Source organism: Synchiropus splendidus, chromosome 5, assembly GCF_027744825.2.
Source record: "Synchiropus splendidus isolate RoL2022-P1 chromosome 5, RoL_Sspl_1.0, whole genome shotgun sequence".
NCBI lineage: Eukaryota > Metazoa > Chordata > Actinopteri > Syngnathiformes > Callionymidae > Synchiropus > Synchiropus splendidus.
In genome coordinates this window covers 32772703-32794067 of record NC_071338.1, presented here as the reverse complement: position 1 = coordinate 32794067, position 21365 = coordinate 32772703, and the positions used below count along the sequence as shown (strand labels likewise).

The window sequence follows — 21365 nt, the reverse complement described above, 5'->3', positions numbered from 1 at the left end:
AAACAGTCCTGTTGCCGGGACCGTCTCCATGACGACCCCCGGCTTGACCACTCAAACACTGCAAGCAGGAAATGACCTCATGTCCGCATGAAGTTCTCTCCGGGGACCACCAGCACCTGTGGGCCCGAGGTCATGTGACCGCTGCTGATGTCACCACCTCATGAATAAGTGTGTGCGTGTGTGTGCATTGCTTGATTGATGCTGTTATGATGTTGTCCCCGCTGGTTGCCAGGGCAACGCCTCTTCACACAGAGGAGGGCTGATGACACACACTCTCACAAACACATTCTCACACACCTCGTCCTGCACGGCGACTAATCAAACCCTGATCATTCCATTAGAACTCAACCAGATTAGCATTGGTGCTCGTGACCCCGGCTAGCTGGGACTCTGAGGCACAGCTACTGAAGTGCATCGTCACCTAGTTAGTGCGCCGTGCGACACGACATCATCGCTGGCCACGTTGTCGGGGCAATGATGACATCGCTGCTTTTATGATGAGTCAGCGTTACGCAGCGCAGGTTTTCATCTTTTATTGTTGAAACATCAGCAGACGAGTAAAAAACCGACACGAGACAAAATTACAGAGGTGAAAACGCGACGACCGTTCTGATCATTTGAATCTTCTACAGTAGGTGTTCTGAGGGTTCAGACATGAAGAGGGGTCGTGGTGTGTTGTTGACTGGTGCAGGCGTGTCCTCTTCATCGAGCGTGAGCGTGTGTGTGAAAGTGGGCGGGGCTACACCCGGGTGACACAAGGAATCAAACTGGATCAGAGGTGAAGAATCTGTGGCCTCTCTGTGAGTTTGTGTGGTCATGGTGGGAATAAGGTATAAAAAAGGTGGATACAAAAGCGTTTAAAAGTGAGGTGGTTGTGCAGAGGCACGGGTCAGAGGTCCGTCCTGGACCGAGAGCCGGGGTCCCAGCGGCTCTCAAACAGGCCCTGCCTCGGCGCTCGTGCGGCTCACGAACACCACAGGGTGGTGTTTGGAGGTCAGCTCCATCCTCAGGGTCTTGTCGGAGCGGGCGGACTTCCTCTTGGTCCTGGGCAGAGGCGATGGTGAGGACGGCGCCCGGGCAGCGCGGTGCAGCTCTCCACCGGCGGCCATTGAAGACGAGGAGCCCAGTTTGGAAAGCGCCACAGGGATCTCCTCCAGAGACTCAGCAGAGTCGGAGTGGTACTCGGCAGGAGGCGCTGCGGCCTGGACCGGTCCAGAGGAGGGCGCCAGCGGTGGCAGGGAGACCCTCAGAGGGAACGCTGGGAAGGGAAGTCTCTGACTCAGAGACACGGTGGACAAAGTTGTGGACTCTGATGGAGGAGAGCGAGAGAAGATCCGATCAGTGGGCGTGAGAGTGCCAGGTGTGTGTGTGTGTGTGTGTTTACCGGGGGGCGGCGCCACCAACCCCGCCAAATCTCCTTGAACTCTACGAACTTTTCTTCTTTTCTTCTTCTTCTGTGAAAACAAGATGATCCTATCAATCATGCTGCAGCTACACCTGTGTGTGTGTGTGCGTCTTTGTCTCAGTGTTGCCACAGTAACTTTGAAAAATTCATCCCACTACTGATGATTGAGTTGCTTTACCAATTACATGAATTTAAAAGTAACTCAGATAGATTACAAGTTACTTGTCAAGTTACATTTAGTAGCCGACACAATCTCCATGATGACAAGTCTGCATCTCACGATAAGTTTCACGCAGTTGAAGAAAGTCAATGTTGATATTGATACAGTGGCAACAACAGTGACGCACCGTGACTTAGGTCAGTAACTTTACTCTGAATACTGGGTTTGAAGTAGCGCGTGAGATCACTCGTGACTGAAGGAAGTGGTGATAAGAGGCTTCACTGGTCCCTGTTCAGAAGAGCAACCGTGTGTGTACCTGCATGTGTTGATGTGCTCTTTCTTCGGCGAGGTTGTCGGATGGAGCGTCCTCCTCCATGACAGGACTGGACACACACCTCACTCTGCCGTTAGAAACGTACCTGCAACACACCACCGAGGTCACATGACACACAGACACAGACACAGACACAGACACACACACACACACACACAGACACACACACACACACACACACACACACACACACACACACACACACACACACACGCACACACACGCACGCACACACGCACACACGCACACACACACACACGCACACACGCGGGTGGAGTGGAACTTACTGGACCCGCTCCTCCACAGTCTGGTCTTCCTCCTGCTGCTGGTTGGTGTAGCCTGGGGCCCCTGAGTGGACCAACGTGCCTGGCTGGTCCAGAACACCTGGAGGTTCTCCGTCCTGGGTTGGAAGAAGTAGGTGACGTTTGCAGCTGAAGAGCGAGAGTGATCAGGTATTGTATTGGGGTCTGACCTTGGTGTCGCCTGGCGGAGCCGTCACCTCCTTCATGGTTCTCCTGGACTCTCTGCTGTCCTGGCGGTGGCGCTGACGCACAATGTATTCGTAGGTGCTGAGCCTGTTCCACACTGGATGCACAAACACAGTAGGCAAGACGGATGAGTCTCACACGGGTCAACGTGAGACAGACAGGTGAAGCAGATACACAGTGGCTGAGACAGACGGGTCTTGTGAATGTTAACATACGTAGATCAGGTAGATATGCAGACAGTTATAGCTGAGGTCGATGGTTCAAACCGATGGACGGAAATGGACAGAGGTCTTATAGAGGCAGAGCTAGAGAGAGACAGGTCTCATAGAGAGAGAGAGGCAAAGAGAGGGGTGTTACTGTTGAGGAGAGAGAGACAGGCCTTACTCAGGTAGATATTTAGAGAAAGAGAGAGGGACAGGTCTTTCTGAGGGAGAGAGAGATGTGTCTTACTCAGGTAGACAGAGAGACAGGTCGTATTGAAGTAGACAGACAGAGAGGAGGGAGAGAAAGGCAGGTTTTACTTGGCTAGACAGAGGGAGAGAGAGAGGTTATGCTGAGGTAGACAGAGAGAGACAGGTCTTACTCGGATAGACAGAGAGAGTGAGACAGGTTTTACATGGGTAGACAGAGAGAGACAGGTCTTACTCGGATAGACAGAGAGAGTGAGACAGGTTTTACATGGGTAGACAGAGAGAGAGAGGTGTTACACAGGTAGACAGAGAGAGTGAGACAGGTTTTACATGGGTAGACAGAGAGAGAGAGGTGTTACACAGGTAGAAAGAGAGAGACAGGTCTTACTCAGGTAGACAGAGAGAGTGAGACAGGTCTTACTCAGGTAGACAGAGAGAGTGAGACAGGTTTTACATGGGTAGACAGAGAGAGAGAGGTGTTACACAGGTGGACAGAGAGACAGGTCTTATTGAAGTAGACAGAGAGAGAGGGAGAGAAAGACAGTTTTTACTTGGGTAGACTGAGAGAGCGAGATTATACTGAGGTAGACAGAGAGAGACAGGTCTCACTCAGGTAGAAAGAGAGAGTCAGTGAGACAGAGACACAGACGATGGGTCTTGCTCAGATAAGTAGACTTTTAAAGAGAGAGAGACAGGTCTTACTGAGGTAGACAGAGAGAGCTAGAGAGAGACAGGTCTTGCTTAGGTAGACAGAGAGAGACAGGTCTTACTGAGGTAGAGAGAGAGATGGGTCTTACTCAGATAGACAAAGAGAGAGAGAGGCAGGTCTTACTTGGGCAGACAGAGAGAGAGAGAGAGACGGGTCTTACTCAGGCAGAGAGTAAAAGAGAGACAGGCCTAACTCAGATAGACAGAGAGACGGGTCTTACTTGGGCAGAAAGAAAGAAAGAGAGAGAGAGACGGGTCTTACTCAGGTAGACGAAGAGAGAGAGAGAGATGCAGGACTTACTTGGGCAGACAGAGAGAGAGAGAGACGGGTCTTACTCAGATAGACAAAGAGAGAGAGAGAGAGCGAGAGAGATGCAGGTCTTACTTGGGCAGACAGAGAGAGAGAGAGAGAGAGTGAGAGAGAGAGAGAGAGAGAGCGAGAGAGAGAGAGAGATGCAGGTCTTACTTGGGCAGACAGAGAGAGAGAGAGAGAGAGAGAGAGAGAGAGAGAGAGAGAGAGAGAGAGAGACGGGTCTTATTCAGGCAGACAGTAAAAGAGAGACAGGCCTAACTCAGATAGACAGAGAGACGGGTCTTACTCAGGTAGACAAAGAGAGAGAGAGAGACGGGTCTTACTCAGGCAGGCAGTAAAAGAGAGACAGGCCTAACTCAGATAAACAGAGAGAGACGGGTCTTACTCAGGTAGACGTGGAAACAGAGCAGGTGTGTGAGCAGCACAGAGGACAGTAGAGTCAGACAAATGGTGACGACTGCCAGAACCGGGATCACTGCTGGTGCTGCTCTGACAGGAGACACAGGCAGGAAGACGAACCACACACCGGTCTGGTTACTTCCTGCACACACACACAGACCTCAGTCAACATGGGCGGGGCGGGCACCAGCTCTGGCTCGGCCCAGCAAAGCCATCTCACCTAGGAAGTGTCCGTCTGTACGCAGTTTAGTCGGGTCCAGAAAGAATTCAATGAAGACATAGGAGGCAACCACCAGCACCAGAAGCACCCCCACCAGAGCTGACACCACGCTGTGAAGGAACAACCTGACGACACACCCACTGAGTCTGTTAGCAAGGACCTCACAGAGGGCCGCACACGAGCGCACGCACGTTTGTATCCCTATCCTTGTGGGGACCTTCCATGGCCATCACCCTTTCCCCAACATCCCCGCCTCAACCTAACCATGAACCTGAACCAGGCCCAAACTGGAACCCAACTAGAATCACCCAGTTATTTTGAAGTCTTCATCCTCAAGTTGAGGCTTAACCTTGCGGGGTCCGGCAAAAGGGCCCCACAATGTCATACGGTTCTCACAAGGATAGTGTTTTGTCAAGAAGTGGTCTCTAACTTAAGCTTTACTCTGAACTAAACTGGAATCCACCTAGAAGCACCCAGTTATTTTGAAGGTTTAAACTGTTGGGGTCTGGCAAAAGGTCCAGGAGGAATGTTTTCAAGAATGAGTCCATGCAAGTATAGCTATGAACAAACACACACACACTCACTTGTAGTTCCTGCTGCCAACACAGTTGTTGAGCCAGCGGCAGTGATGGTCGAAGTTGGACACACACTTGTTGCAGGAGCTGCAGTGTTTGGACTTCGCTCCCCTGAAACGTGAAACACATCAATATCACCAGAAAACAAAGAGCACACAACAACCCTTCCTGGCTAGTAAATACACGAAGCACGGACATCATCATGGAACAACCCCCCCTCAGAGAGCGCCATCTACTGGACTCATGAAAGACTGCTGCATGTAGCTTGTCAGTTCAACAAGTTAGCAGGAAACAGCATGAAAGACTACAGTATATAGAGACACAACACAACTGTTGACCGTGCACAAGTGCCATCATTAGAAACCTGTCATCTCCATCGCACAATGACCAACAGTCCACACCTGAATGATCGGCACCCACAGCACACGATACTGAACGACACACAACAGGTAATGAAAGCAACACAAGAGCAAATAAATACAGTGCGTAATAACAAGAACATAATGTCACTCTGTAAAAACCACTCTTGTGGCACCATTACACAACTGAACTATGCAAGCAGCGTCTTCGAACACACAGTCTCAACACAATAAAAATGCTGCCGACACAGAGACACACTGAGGATACGTACACGTCCACCTGGCACAGGTAGCAGTGGCAATTCTCGATCACGTGCGCGTGCTTCGTGCGGTCAAACACGGGCACGGGACCTTTGTGGCTCTTGGCGCGGACGTTGTGGTCAGCCGGGTCGATGGACACGGCCATGACGTGGACACACAGGTGACAGACGAACATGATGCCGGTACACTGGCACACAGTTGAGGAAAAGGGTGAGTCGGGGTCAGGGTGGACCGAGCGGTGCTGACCCTCAGCAGCGGTCCAGTTGACACATCTGTGACACAAGGGTTTGTGATGCTACCGTCTTCTCTGAGGTCACGTGTGTTCGCATCAGTTGACCGATCAAGCCGAAACTCAAAGTCTATTTGAACCAGACAGAAGACACGTTCTGGTTCAGTTTTTGTCACAGCATCCAAGCACTTCAAAACCGGTGGGAAAAATAAACTAAGTTAATTTTACTCCAATCTTCCCAGAGTCTCGGCCAATCAGAGGAGGAGGCCTCCCAGGTGATTGGTGCGATGTGACCCGGCCTCAAACATGCATGAGAAGACTGATGCATTTCAGGTGTCGCTGGATGGACCAGAAGCTGCTGTCAACCCTAAGAAGGATACGATGTAGCCAGCAGGGATCCAGTGACGGGGCAGCAGCGGGACGAAGATGCCGAGGCCGGTGACGGCGAAGTAGACGTAGAGCAGCCAGGCCAGCAGCTGCAGCGGGTGAGGCGGCCAGCTCCAGCCGTTGGTCCGAGAGCAGGCGGACATGTCGCCCTGCGGGTGCGCCTCCTCTGCTGCCGGCGCTGTGCGGTTCGGGTTTGGGCTACACGCATCCATCCTGCGCCGCAAACCACCAGGTCAGTGGGTCACAGTTCCACACAAACATACAGCTGATAACATAAACATGCAGGCGGGGCGATGACGTCACAGGTCGTAACACATGTCAACTGTGATCTCAAATGAAAAAAAAAAAAGATTCATATTTAAATATGAAACGCCAATGAGCAACCTGGCTGCACCGGCCATCGTGTCAGGTAATATTTGGCAGCACTCGGTTCCATGTGGCGCAGCTTGGGCGAGTGCGCGTCGTGAGCACATGGAGCTGACACATCACCTGAACTCTTCTCCAACGACCCTCGGCTGAAGCTCATCCCGGAATCGTCTCCCGAGCGCCGGCGAGCTGCGACCCCGACATTCGGGCTCCGTCTCGAGGGGTGTTCGCGTCGGTTGCTCACATCATCCCCCCGAACCGAACCCGCCGGGCTTCGGTGCCGAGCATCCGGGTGGTCGTGCAGCGAAGGCCGCCTGCTCCTGCAGCGATGCTAACGCCGCGCTAGCTTAGCAACGGGGCGAGCGTCAGGCACGCGCGGCGGCGACAGCTACTGCGCGCAGCATTTGAATATTTCAACACCGGCTGAAATATTCATGCGACAGAACTTCACTGGGAGGTCCGCGCGGAGCAGGCTGGCGGCGGCGACGCCAATTAGCCCGTTAGCTTCGCACTGTGACCTCTCCCTGCACAGAACGCCGTTCCCATAGCGACGCTGCAGGTCGGCGCTGATTGGCCAGACAGTCTGGGGGGCGGGGCGCGGTGACGGCTGCAGAGACGTGGTCTGGTCGCCAGGTGGTGCTACAGTCCATCACACCCGTGTCTTTAACTTCACAAACACCAGGAGCGTTCGCGCTGAGGGAGTGTTTTCACGAGTATTTTTATATCACATGATAGTGCGTGTTGTTTCCCTGTGTCCTGCGCCTTCGCCTGTCTTCATCTTCCTCTTCACATCCTCCTCCATAATGAACCTCAAGGGTCGTCGTCCTCCTCTGTCCTGATCTCTCAGCATCCAGCCCTTTGACCTGCGTGAGAAAAGTGCCCGAATGGAGCCTTTTTTCTTGTCTTCATTCTTAAATTCTTGAGGGAAAGCCACTGAAACATGCTGTTTGAGCATAGTATTGATTGAGTATTGATGCCTTTTATGAGGACATTTTGGATTGTTGATTGGTCTTTTACAAAACACACTAAATGGCCTCATTATTATATTTCAAACTGTCCATTTGTAAAATGCATTCAATTTAGAAAACAAATGTCAGACAGCCTGTCCTCCTACTCTCTAGTCCCTCTCAACCTCAGTATCTTCATCACACATTCATCATCAATTCTGTTTTCCTCCACTTGAATGTACAGTGGTACCTCAGTTCTCCACCACAATCCGTTCCAGACGGCCGTTCGAGAAGCGAATTGTTGGAAATCTGAATCGATGTTTCCCATTACAATGAATGGAAAAAGCAATAATGCGTTCCAAGCCTTAAAATAGTCTTTTGTAGGAGTGAATGTAGAATGTCTGCTGCAGGTGGCTGTTCCTCTATGTGTGTGGCCGCTGCATGTGGGAGGGGTTGCCGAGTGAGTGAGGTCTCTCCAGAAGGGAAGAGGTGCCCGGTGCGTGTCCAGCTCTGAATGTGCGCTTCTGTGCAGTTTGGCTGTGACAAAGTCATAAACCAAGTCACGCTCTGTCCCAGACTGGCCTCATCCCTGTCCCAGCTCCAGCCCACAACAGGACATCAAACCCTGGAGTGAGCGCTCCAGCACCTCCCCTGTGACACTCGACCACGGTCCAGGAAATGTTTTACACCTCAATATGAAGAAAAAACAGTCAGTAACGGGACACGTCTGCAAACAGAGGCTGCGTTACACAATAACAGAGCGCGTCGTGGGTCAGATGATCGGTCCACGCACGTTATGGTTTTTCCAGCTTTATTCGGGGGCGTTCCAGTTCTGAATTTCTGTTCGAAATCCAAAGCAAAAGCAAAAACTTACCAACTTACCAGAAAAGGATTGTGTTTATGTACAAATGTTTTTGAGAGATACAAAATGATTCTGTAGCTAGAGCTCAGCTGGAACTGTTTCACTCATCAGTGTATTGGCTCAGTCAAGCTGGACCCTTCACTTATCAACAAGATTCTCCTACTCCCCCTCATGTAACTCCCTGGTGCGAACCTCTTCCAACTGGAGTGTTGTCTCGTTGCCCAAGCCGGGGAGGGAGCTGGGAAACTCCATGACGTCGGTCAGGTTGCTACACAAGGACCCACGACACTCTGACTCCCTTTGCATGTGCAAAGTTTCCATTTGGATTAGGACTGGGACCTCATTATTTTCATTCATTCATTCATTCATTATTTACAGACAAAAATGGTCCGTCCCGGCAAATACATGATGAGTCTCAAGTGAACTTTCTTTCACCAAATTATTATATATCAGGGCAACCACTCCAGGTGCGGGTGACGGGGCAACATACTCCACAGAGAAGCCCAGACACTCCTCTCCTACTTCCATTAACTCCTTGGGCTGGATTTCTGTCCTGTGGCCTCCTCCCTGCACCTCTCCAGGGTGATGTCCAGGATACAAAGACTCCCTCTTGACCCTTTTCTGTCTGAGAACCATGGGCTCAGACTTGGAGGTACTGATCCAGACCGTCCTAGTGTGGGCTGGATGCCACAATCGTCAAAAAGCCAAGATGGAATTCTAAGGCCACCAAACTTAAGAACCACCCTCCAGTCGACTGCACCTCAAATTTCTGTCCATAAAAGTTATGAAGACACTCTGATACATGGTGATGTCACCACCAAAGCATCCGTGATAAAGGAGTTTCAGTCTTTCAGTCAGGATAGAACCACAAAATGTTCTCTCATGCCTGGGGCACTTGCACCGCGATGTTTTGGATAGTTAAGCTTAGGCTGAGAGGCTGGGAAAGCATGATGGCAGTGATGTCCTCACAAAGACAAACCTGTCTGCATGAACTCACTTGAGGACACGCTTTTGTTGTGAAGGTTGTGCAGAGAAGATTGGTGTCAGCATGTGAAGAGACTCCTCCCACACTGGCCCGGCTAGCTCAGTCGGTAGAGCATGAGACTCTTAATCTCAGGGTCGTGGGTTCGAGCCCCACGTTGGGCGTGGCTTTTTGACAGTTAAGGCAGGTTTAGTCACCCGTTGTTATCTTTAACGTGGTGAGACAACAACACAAAACATTTCCCTCATGCTATAATGGACTGAAAGCTAAAGCAGACGAGGAAACACAACAAAGGTCATGTGACCGGCAGCCATCCTACAGTAGTCCTGGACAGTGAAAACACAAAAGCACCTTGGATGGTGCTGGGAGCGTGTCCTTTCGTGTAACCAGGTTCATTTTCACATTCCCCTGGCTCGTTCCTGCTCTGCTCAGGTCCGTGCCCCCCAAACACAGGCGACCGTCGTATCATCGGCAAGCTGCGTCTCGGCTTTCAGGAGCTGTTGACAGAGCTTTGGCACGGGATTGTTGGTGGTGGTTGAAACATCGGTGGTCAGCGGCTCTGATGATTTAGGAGAGCGAAGCTTCACAAGTGAACCACAGAGACTCACAGTCTGTGGTTGGTTGTGTTGGGATTTTGTCTGACAGAAGCTGGCGTTCATGAGTGAGTAGACGTTGTGGGCTGTGCCTGTTCCTCCGACATGTGGGGACAGATGGTCGCTCCTCAGCAGGATCTGATGAGGCTGGGCAGCCAGGACACGCCACTGACAACGCTCTGAACTTTGACCTCAGAAAGTGCAAAGGTCCTGTAGAGCGGGTGAAAAGGGTCTCTGTCGCATGCCCGGCTAGCTCAGTCGGTAGAGCATGAGACTCTTAATCTCAGGGTCGTGGGTTCGAGCCCCACGTTGGGCGCAGCTTTTTGAACAGCTCCATGTGACAGGAAACAGGCGAGTGTAGTTGAGACTGCCAAGACCTGCGAATGGTGTTGAGCTTTGTTTGTCCACTAGCGTGACTTGCAATATATTATCACTGTGATAAGTGTGATAACATGAGGCGTGTTTTTTTTTATACATATATGCAGAATCCCATCTATTTCATGAAGACGTCATAGCTAAAGTCTGAATACCATCAAGATGACTTGGTCCAATGTTGTGCAAACATTTTTTTAAATCTTGCTTATTGCAGACTGTCACAGCTGCTGAGACACGTGTAAATAACAATACTTACTCTCAAGTTATGGACTCTCCTCACTCATGACGATTGTAGTAATTATTGTAATTAGTCTTAAGTTTGGTTCAGAGTCCCAGTTGCGGTTGGCCATGTGTTGGCTGGGGACAGGGTTATGTAATGAGAAGATCTGCCTCCAGTAGACGGCGATGTTGCAATCCTGCAATGTGCTATTGACACGATTCCATTTGGTCCAATCACCCCAACATTCCCACCAATTCCACCAATCCCTTGAGTCTCCTCCTCCAGCATCATATTCCCTCCCTCCTTATTGAGAGGAAGTCATGTGACAAACGCTCAAATCTAAAAATCCAGCATTTTTGTATGCTAAAATAAATCAAAACAAGTCTATGACTTGAGTATGGTAACTCTCGGATGTTGCTGTTGACCGGTCAACTGGTGTGGCAACTGTGGTCAGTGGGGGAAGAATTGCCGAAGCACCGGCCCGGCTAGCTCAGTCGGTAGAGCATGAGACTCTTAATCTCAGGGTCGTGGGTTCGAGCCCCACGTTGGGCGCAGCTTTTTGAGCACAAACGCAAACAATGTGCACAAGTGACATGACTTGGTTCCGCTTTTCACTTTGTCCTTCCCTAAACTAAAGGTGTGTCATGTGTTTCACCTGTGACTCACTGTCGATGATGGTGAAGTCTGTTGAATTCAGTGGAGTGAAGATGAGATGCTCCAGTCTGCAGCGTGGCTCACAGACCACGTTATTGGTGGCAGGAGCCACGTCCAAACATAGAGGAGTCAAGTCAATGGCGCCCACATTTCTATCTACGCTGCTTGGTATTTCCAAGAGGATATAGAGGAATCTTAAAAGTACATGCACAAGAGACGTACGCCGGACGTGAGCCAGCAACTTATATACTGCTATACTGCTACTAAGTCATGTGAGCAGCTGCTCAGGTGAAGCCTCACAGCCTGATGTGTTTGTAGCATGTGGCTCTGTTCAGCAACACAGTCAAAGAATGGGGCTCTGAGCCTCGGTCTGGTTGGACACCCCTGTTCTAGCCAGTGAAATTAGGTCGGATGTTGGATGTTTAACAGTTGTTGGACAGTTTATTCAGTCGTGATCAATGACGTGATGAGACAACACATCATCCAATCAGATTTTGTTCAGGTGCTGGTGCTTTAAATCACATCCCAACATGGCGGCTGAGCAAGTCACAGCAGTGTGTGAGGTGATGCGCTTGTTCTGAGGCTCCTGTGGTTCACTTGCTGGCTGGCCAGGTGGGTCGACAATGGTACTTCAGAGGGTTCTGACAGCCTTCCCGGCACAACGTACCTGATGGCCCTGTGGCTCTGTCCAGCTTCCCGCCATCGCAACAGGAGAGCCAGACGAAAATGTGATTCTGAGTGTGAAGGTTGACAAAGGTCACGTCATCTGGTCTTGGATTGAACACGGTGTTTGACTCTGGTGGTGTTCCAGTGGAGGTCGGTGGGGTCAGACCAACAGCCGTGTGCCGGTGGGGGTTCCCTGATTGGTCACACACGGCGAACATGATCAGGACCAGATGTTCCAGACGATCCGGGGCGAATGAGATGCTTTTACGAGACAGTTTTAGTCCAGAGTGACATTTAAAGACTCTCTGGCAAAATGCTGTGTGTCGGGTCCAGGTCCCCCCTCCTGAGCCCAGAGATCTTCATCGAACAAGGTTTTCATTAATGGCATCTGTTTGACTGACCGCTTGTTGTCGTCACATGTTTGCGGCGCCATCAGCGCGTGCTGTCGAGCGGAGGGCATGTGTTTCCTGTCAGGTGTCGGCTCTGTTGGCCCGGCTCCATTATTTCTCGCCGCTGCAGTTTGACACAGATTTTCAGAACTCTGTGTTCTGGGAAACCAACACCCCCTCAGCACGCACACCACACACACACACTCACACACCTCCACTGCAACACACACCACCACCCTCGGTGTCCGGCCGCACAAGGCGGGGCCTCCGACTCCAAACAACCCGGCCCTTTGTCTCGGTGCAGAGCACGGGGGGCCAGGAGTTGTGAGGATGAGACACCTGCTGCGGCACGGACCGGCGCATTTCCGGAGTCACGTGACTTCGCATCAGTCTGTGACGACGTTACTGCGCCCAGACTTTTTTTTACAAACGACTCTTTGTCTTTGACTTTTCATCAGCGGTCAGCGAGTCCTCCACCCTCACCATCATCATCCTCCATGTCCTCATCCGTCATGAACCTCACTTGTTGTTTTCCTCCCCGTGGTCTCCAGCATTCTTGGTCCAACTCTGTCTCTCCTCTCCACAAACTGTCTGTCGTCCCTAACTTGGTCTCCAGACTTCCCCTCACATCCCTCTGATCCTGATCTTCACCTTTCTCCCTTTGACAACCTCAGGATCTTCATCTCTGACTCTCCAGAGTCTCCCCGGCAGAGACGTCCTCCGTCCTGTGAACATTCTCTCTCACTCTTATGGAGCTATTCTCACTCCATCACCCCCCTCTTCCTCCACATTCATGCATGTCGTCCACCTGGCTTCAGTCTTGCACCTCTCTCCTTCACAACCAATCACTGAAGACCTTGGCGACGCCTCCCTGGCCCCATGTTTTACTCTGACCTTCACCAAAATGTTGGACTTCTTTCTTTGGTCCACGTTTGTGTCACTTCAGTAACTCAGGGTTGCTTCACGTGACATGACACAGAAGCACCGGCCCGGCTAGCTCAGTCGGTAGAGCATGAGACTCTTAATCTCAGGGTCGTGGTTTCGAGCCCCACGTTGGGCGCAGCTTTTTAACCGCATTCCACAAACCCAGTTCTCCCGCCATCAAGAGGTACAGCAGCCACCGATGTCACGTGACATGACACAGAAGCACTGGCCCGGCTAGCTCAGTCGGTAGAGCATGAGACTCTTAATCTCAGGGTCGTAGGTTCGAGCCCCACGTTGGGCGCAGCTTTTTAACCACCGCTCCACTGTGCTGTCCACAAACATGACATGAAGAGGTACAGCTGGCACTGAGGTTACGTGAGCACCCGGGTGATTGACAGCCACACACTCCTCTTGGTGATTGTAGGACAAAGGTCATGACCCTTCTTGAACTGGTCAGTGCACATACTCAACATGGTGTCGGTGATCAGCTTACAGGATCTACTCTTTGAGCCCCTCAAGACCCTGCATGCAGGCTGTGTGGACTCGAGAGTTTTCAAAGCAGATATCTGAACTCAGTGTTGTGCACCTCTGAGCCCAGTTCCGAGCCTGGTGGGACTCACACCTGCCGGTGCCATTTTTCTCCTGGACGTCAGGACACATTGGTTCATGAAAGTGGTGGATGTTGAGATTTGAACCATCAAAGCGAAGCGGCTTCACCTGACATGACTTTTCCCAGAGCGGAGCGCGTTGTCGGGTGCAGCCGGAGGACAAAGTGCTGCTCCATAAACCGCCTTTATGACCCACAAACACACTCGTAAACAGAACCTGCTGCTCTCTCATAACACCACCTCTCTGCTGGCCCGCTTCCTGCTGCCGAGCCCTCACGTACGCACTTCCACCGCAGCAAAATGCTTTTCAAGAAAGCACGGTTCGTCGTACACAAACGCAAGTGTCGGCTGATTCCTGCTCCTCTTCACATCATGTTCCCACTTTGAAGAGCTGAACACAGACGTGGATCTGGAGCAGGAAGCACTGATACTAAATGAAAGACAGGAAATCTTGACTAAATGAAAGAGGCAACTTTCACAGGATTCATAGATAAAGATGACAACATGTCACTTGAATGCTTTCCAAATGGCTGCTTGGCTCACAAGTCAGACTTCAAGCCAGGTCTGTTGGACACGTTCTTGTAGTCTTTCTCTTATCGTCCGACTTCTCCAAGTCTCCGTGGGGCGATGCGTGCCTTGTCCATTTGTAAGTCTTGAGAAATACTTGGACTAGAAATGGTGAAGAGGAAGCACATATTTGTTTCTTGCCACATATTTCATTAATTCAAAACTTGTTCATGACGATAAAGTGGGATTCAGTGTGTTCAAAGAAGAACATTAGACGCTCCTTTCAATCATCGCAGAATAATCACAACTAAATTTGCTCCAAATGTCGAACCACTCAGATGGGAACCTGACTGTGTTCTCTGAAGCTTCCGAGTCGACCAAGTTTTGCTTGTGAGTCCCAGTCTTTTTGTTTAGATTTGAGTCATTGCTGTGTTGCTTTTGTTGCTTCCATGTTAAAGCTGTCGCGATGCCTTGTGATGCAACTGTGAGCACGCCACACACGGCAAACCTGCATCTGCAGTCGCTCATCAAGACGTGGGTCGGAAGTGAAACACCTGGACAAATGGCTGACAGGTGTCCGGTTATGCCTTCAGCAGCTAAATTGATGCGGCGTCAGCGTGGCGTCTCTTTGAATGAACGCAACTTTACGAAATAGAACTTTCGACATACACGACTGCGAAATCCTGTGTTGTGTTTCGCTGCTGTTGAAGATTGAGAGTTTCCTGGCTGGACACGATGTCTCAGACTCGAGCTTAAGCAACCGAGGACTTGCTTGATCACGTCGAAGCCTTTAAGTCGCAACTTCTTTGAGAGGGTGTGTCGGAATCCTGCTAAAGCTGGAGACTTGGTTGGCACTACTACAGATTGTAATCAGATTATCAGGTCAGTATTTGGACTCCAAAACAACACACACCAAAACCTGACGTCTCTTTATGTAACGCCAAGTTTGTAAATCCTGCACTTCCTGTTTGGAACTCTTGTTTTCATAGCAGATTATCCTGAAGTGAGTGAGCACAGAGCTGCTGTGTTGTGAACAAAGCCCCGGGACGGGAACATCCCGTCACCGTCACACACTCACGCCGGCGTATTTTTAGCTGAAGCGGAACGCTGTCTTCCCAGAGGCCTCGTGCTTCCGGATTGTTTCGCCAATCAATGAACGTGACAACGTGTGCGATCAGTCGTGCCGCTTAATGACAAGAGGCTTAAAAATGAATGTCAGCGCGAGGCGGGAACATCGCATTCTGTGAAGTCATTAGGTGGCCTAATTGATTTACAGGATTGGTAGGTGACGTTATCAATTATAGAGAGTTGGTAGTCAACTAAGCGAATCCTGAGCTGATACTTTCACAAAGGCATTCTTCAGTGAGTTGGACAACGAGTCTGGTGTTTCCAAGAAGAAGATGCCCCGGCGACTACGTGAGTTGAACGGTGGGTGTAAAGCATAAAGCCTCGCCACTTCTCTTGGAAATGTAGCCGAGTGAGAAGCCAAGCTAGTTCCTTCAAGGAAGTAAAGGTTTTGTGAAGAAGTCCTTGGTGCTGCCAGTATTCCACCAAGCGTGGTGAAGTTTGAAACGATGAAGCTATCTGGTGGTATCAACGTTAGCCGAGTGTAGGAACATCTCACTTCTGTGAAAACGCTGGCACGGATATCTGTGTTCTGGTTTGACCCCATGAGAAGATAACGCGGGTTAAGCAACTGCTGGCCACGTGTTCCGGGTCGTCCTGAGCCTGATGACCTGCTGCCCCTCTCCCCACATAACAATGGTCGCTGGACGTCCTGTCAGTCATTCCTGAGGGCATAACGTGCTCACAGATTACTCAACGCTAAACCTGCAGTCACGAGCCTGCTGGCAGCAGCTCAGCCCCAAGTCCCATTAGTGTCCATAACACTAATTCGTCATCCAGCCCACAATCCTGTTTTCGGAGCACTTTGTTTTTTGGCTGTGCCACCTCGCCTGCTTGTCCCCGTCTGTTTCTGTCCAGCGAGGATTAGAAGGTCCAGGATTTAATCCACTTGCTTACAGATCAAAGTATTTCGCGGCACCGTGGTGAACCTGACTCCAATGGACCTTGAGGGCCAAAACAAGATGCTTGGAAGTCTGCCCCAGTTCTGGTGTCACCTACTTCTTATCGCTGCCATCATCTACGGAAATAGTCTTTGCATACCCCGGGACACTGTCCATGCAGGTCATGGATGGGGATCACCTGTAGTCCCCAACCTTCTGTAGCCCAGGAAAGGATGGAAGAGCCAAGAGCGCTCGATTATACACACACACCCCGTCATCAAATTCCATCTCCGCAGCTATTCTCCAATTTTTGGCTTTGTAGTTCTGATGTGCTTTGTAAAGAACCTGGTACTGGGATATGAACACCAACGCACCACCATATTGAACGTTTCGATGTGTGACATGTCAACAACAAGCATTTCAATTGGTGGGATGTGCACTTGTCCCAAACAAATCGACCTCCTGCCGAAAAAAATAAAGCCACTATTTCACTCAGCAAAATCTGCATCCGAGGAATGAGGTCAACCGTCTTGTCTGCAACATGGTACTCGCATAGGAATTTTGGTGTGCAAGGACCTTAAGGTGGCACATTTGACTATTTTCAAGTGGACTTTTCCGTCCAGTCTGGATGTGGAAGACAGCATTAAAGACCAACGAGAGCTTTTTTTGTTGCTCTGATCCAGCGCTTTATGTGGCCATGCGCCAAAAAGTATGCAACTGAATGCCTTACGCGTCAACATGCAACACAGATGGAAGACTTCCGCTGCTGCTCTGGAAAACAATCGAAAATGTTCAAACATGCTCAATATTTACGACCAAAAAGACGATGGTTCCAGCCTTGAACTGTGACGTGGAACGGAATGTCCAGCAGAGAATTAAGGAAGCTACGGGGCAAGTTTCTATATTTATTGAATTGATGACAATAAAAAGCAAGTTTTATCCTGGGTACCTCTCTTGTGAGGTACCAGGCAAATGTGTGCAGGCCATAGAAGCGATCCCCTTGGTATTCTTCACCCGTTGTTATTTTATTTTGTTTTATTAACAGCACTTTATTTCGAAGCACTTTCCTAGTTGGTGGGACCCCCACTGACCATGGCAATAAATTCTATTCTGTTTCTGATTGTGATTCTGGAGGAGTTTGCAGAGGTTTCTTGAGAGAGGGAGCTCCGGGCATCTGTGACTGGAATTGAGGTAAAAGAGATGGTTCTCCAGGATCATGTGCTTCCTCTTCACCATTTCTAGTTCAATGGATCAGTGCTCTGTTTGCTGTCTCATATTGACACCTCCATGAAGCAGGTTTCCCCGTGGGTCTTGAAAGATCTCTGGGCCATTGTTGAACGTGCTGGAGAAGTCTTTCTGCCTGTGGAATCCAGGTCGGTGCAGGAGAAGCATGTGAACCAGTGATGATTGACAGTCAGGACTGGGTCACCATGCGAGGAATGTGGTCTTTAGGATCAGAGGGGCTCATTAGCAGATGGCGTGACCTCGGGCGCTGGACACTAACCCGACTGTCACAACAGCACATGTCCATGGCGCCCGCTACAGAGACAATGGCACGTTTTCTACGCTCCGTTTAACAATTAGTGCTCGAGATGTAAACAAGCCATTGTGTTCGCTCATCGACGTCCTCAGTTGACCCGGTATCAGCAGGTCTGAAGCGCCAACACAGCGGACCTCCCGGCACCTCATAACCACACCCCACGGCAACACCACAGACCCAAGGGAACCACGACAGCAACACACCCGACAAGCACATTGTTTATTTGGGGAGGGTGTTTTTATCACCTGCTCCCTGGTGCCAACAGAATGGGAAATGAAGACCTTTGCAAATGAGCTTATGAAAATCTAGTGTCAGTTTTTATCCTAAAAAAGCTGTTGTTCAGCGGCTCACTAATGCAGCCAATGAAGGCAGTAGCTGCTGATGTGTTCCACAGGGTGGTGAGGGATGTAGAGGCTCAGAAACGGCCTGGAGAGAGATGGAGCTGGAGGTCGGCCATGTTGGTTTACGTCCGCCCCCTATAGTGTTCGGGTGACGCTGCACTAGTCAGTTCCTCAGTTCTTACTTCCCTCTGTTCTACATTTCCTTCATGGGAATTTGGACTTTTAGGATCCTTCACGTCCGAAATATTTGTGGGGACCAGACAAAAGAATTGTGTGTCGTTTGGCGAAGTTTGGAGACTAAGGTAGGGATGGACACAAAGGAGGGGAGAGATAGTGTCGGACCAAGAATGTTGGAGTTGTAGAAGACAGGCATTTCATGATGAAGGAGGACATGAAGTTGTGACCATCTGATGAAGATGGTGAAGCATGGCTGCTCTCTGGGCGAGGGAGGTGGACTGCTGCAGGTCCTTCTGAGCAGAGGAACCCTGGGGATGTCTCAGGCTTCACACCGTTGGAGGCCCATGAGAGAATGCTGCACTGTGTCTCATTTGGATTGTTCTCTCACTGATGTGAAGCACGTTGAGCAGCTGCAGCGTGAGAAGACTTTCCAGAGCTTAATGACTTGTGAGGTTTTTCCCAGTGGCACCGACCAGATCTCTTCTAATCGCAGAGCAGTGACTCAGCATGTTAGAGCAGCGCCGCGCCCACACTCACCCACCCGGCTCTCGCTTGGTTCTGTCCTGACCCAGAAGTGGGTTCTAAGAGCGAGCGACAAGTTCAGTCTTGAGTTCACCTTTCCTCCATTCAGGTTTTCTTTTGTTAGCTCTCATGACTCCTCATCACTTCACCTACTCATGACCGGTCGCCGAGGTAACCAGTCTGTCCCACTGACCTCAATCTGCAGCGATGAGGTCTCCCAGTTGCTAAGTAGACCAGAAGAAGCAGCGGGGAGTCACATGACCTCAGCTTCCTGCGTGTCCCCGCACACATTCTTCAGTACATACACACCTGTTTCCAGGCACACAAAGACGTTTTTGTACACACACCCACGCATGAACGTCCACACACACCGAAGCTTCCCGTCCTCGCAGACGCGAGGTTCCACACACACTCATCATCACGCACCTACACACGCAGTGTTCTTGGTGCTGGTCCCGGTCCTGCTGGGGCCCTGCAGGGGTCTGCAGCAGTCAGCATGTTTCCCAAAACAAACAGCCTATCGTTTCACTTGCAGCCGCCGTGTTCCGGTCCAGTTCCAGGCCATTCTGCGAACTGCAGCCCTCTGGTTTCTAGGACTCGGTCTTTGTGGCTCTGCCAGCTGGTTCGGGCTCCGGTGGGGTCAGCCAGCGATGGACGGACGATCCAGGAACATTGTTGTCTTCACTGATTTGGAACCAGAAAAACATGTTGGGGTTCAGTCAGTCGGTTCGTTGTGGGGACAATCGGACCGGACCAGACCCGGGTCTTGCTCATGAACAATAGTCCTCACCGGGCCATGGCTGACCTCTCCATTTACTCCTCTGTCCATTGAACTTGCTGTAGGACGCTGTACGTGACAGACCACTTCTACCGGCCGTAACATTATGACCTCTTGCCAAGTGCCTGGTGTCCCAGAACGCTGCAGTCAGAGACCAGTGATGGTGGTCTGACGACTGAATGGATGTCGCGCATCCGACCTGATACCGCCCACTCAACAATCCAGCTTCTGTTTAAGAAACCCAGACCAGTTCCAAATACCTCCAGACTTGTCTCTAAACGTGAACAATTTTTTAAAGACGTTGCATCTTACAAAACTGTCCAGTTCTTTGAGCTCTACGTCGATCATGAAACACAATAACTTGGCCTGGGATTGTAGAAATGGTGACCGCCTGTGAGGACCCTCAGTGGGTCGCCCTAAACCCCAGGCTTAAATCACAGCGCTCGAAACACAACATGCTGCTGCACCTATCAACGCTCTTGAAAACCTTCCTTTATTGACCGGCCTTTACATAACATCCATCAAAGCACAGTCGTGTCTCCGCGCGTGTTCATTCTTGTGTGTGTGTAGACACTCTGTTCTTTGTTAAGCACTTGGTGAACATCACTCTGAAAGGCGCCGTCTAAATAAAGTTTTATTATCCTCACCACCTCCCGCCGCCGCCGCCGAGGCTGTCGGTCGGGTCCAGACTCAGGTGTTCTCCAGCCTCGCCCTCGTCTGTCCTATCTGCCCCCAAATTGTTCCGATCACCGTGTCAAAGTTCACAGGAAGGGAACATTCCGGTCTACTTCCTAGACTCGTCTTCATTGTTGACTTTGGAATGTCATCGTTATGCAATCAAATGGCTGGCAAGCGCCGGAGTCCCTGCCACGTCCATCTGAGTGTGTGTTTACATGTTGTCTGTTCTCCATGAAAACCTGCGTCTGTGTCTGGGCCTGCAGCAATCTTTCTAGGAATCGGATCTTTTGTGGGTGTGTGTCTGTGTGTGTGTGTGTGTGTGTGTCTGTGTGTGGGGGGGGCTTGTTTTGCCATACTAGGGAGTACCAAGCCTTGACATGCCACCTTCTTGTGAGGTCATTTTGGCCTGTCCTCACAAGGTTAAGAGGTTTAAAACCTCAGTAAAAGCGGCATATTCTAACTGGGTTCCAGTGTGGTGGAGTCCTGGTTCAGGTGAGCCATGTGTTTTGGATGGTTAGGTTTAGGGGGGAGAGGCTGGGGAAAGGGTGATGGCCATGAGAGGTCCCCACAAGGACAGACAAACTGGTGTGTGTGGATTTAAATGTGTGTGTGAAGAGGCATGTTTGTCTGGTCCCTTGTGTCAAGGTGCAAATTTATGTGTGTTGTGCTTCTATCTTTGTGAGGACCTGTAGGAGTTTTTGATCAACAGAGTGAGTTGACATTTTGGCCGGTCCTCACTATGTCAAGCCTCAGTTTGAGGGTTAATAGTAGAAAATAGCTGGGTTATTATCGTTGGGTTTTAGTTTGGCTCAGAGTCAAGGTTTAGTTTCGTCATGTGTTTTAGATGGTTAGGTTTAAGGGGAGTGTTTCCCTGGTGTGTCTATGAACGTGTCACTCACGGTGGAGTGTGTTGCGCTGACGCCAGGGGCAGGCAGGCAGGCGGCGACTGTCCCGTGGTCACGAGACACGCACCCTTAGGTGG

General features: G+C 50.5%; 1 protein-coding gene and 5 non-coding genes across 6 annotated transcripts; 5 read left to right on the top strand and 1 right to left on the bottom strand.

Annotated features, from left to right (window-relative positions):
* Positions 1-258: 258 nt before the first annotated feature.
* On the bottom strand, positions 259-7147 carry zdhhc1 (zinc finger DHHC-type containing 1). The gene is made up of 11 exons (XM_053865964.1): positions 6738-7147; positions 6242-6461; positions 5644-5819; positions 5022-5123; positions 4438-4562; positions 4204-4359; positions 2372-2484; positions 2187-2299; positions 1882-1984; positions 1385-1454; positions 259-1309 (listed from the first exon to the last, which is right to left on the bottom strand). The coding sequence occupies exons 2-11, from the start codon at positions 6458-6460 to the stop codon at positions 933-935; spliced, it is 1554 nt and encodes a 517-aa protein (XP_053721939.1). The 5' UTR covers position 6461; positions 6738-7147; the 3' UTR covers positions 259-932.
* Positions 7148-9496: 2349 nt separating this feature from the next.
* trnak-cuu (transfer RNA lysine (anticodon CUU)) lies at positions 9497-9569 on the top strand. Its single transcript has one exon. It is a non-coding gene; the product is annotated as a tRNA-Lys (tRNA).
* Positions 9570-10241: 672 nt separating this feature from the next.
* trnak-cuu (transfer RNA lysine (anticodon CUU)) lies at positions 10242-10314 on the top strand. Its single transcript has one exon. It is a non-coding gene; the product is annotated as a tRNA-Lys (tRNA).
* A 758-nt stretch (positions 10315-11072) lies between these two features.
* On the top strand, positions 11073-11145 carry trnak-cuu (transfer RNA lysine (anticodon CUU)). Its single transcript has one exon. It is a non-coding gene; the product is annotated as a tRNA-Lys (tRNA).
* Positions 11146-13289: 2144 nt separating this feature from the next.
* Positions 13290-13362, top strand: trnak-cuu (transfer RNA lysine (anticodon CUU)). Its single transcript has one exon. It is a non-coding gene; the product is annotated as a tRNA-Lys (tRNA).
* Positions 13363-13454: 92 nt separating this feature from the next.
* On the top strand, positions 13455-13527 carry trnak-cuu (transfer RNA lysine (anticodon CUU)). Its single transcript has one exon. It is a non-coding gene; the product is annotated as a tRNA-Lys (tRNA).
* The last annotated feature ends 7838 nt before the right edge of the window (positions 13528-21365 follow it).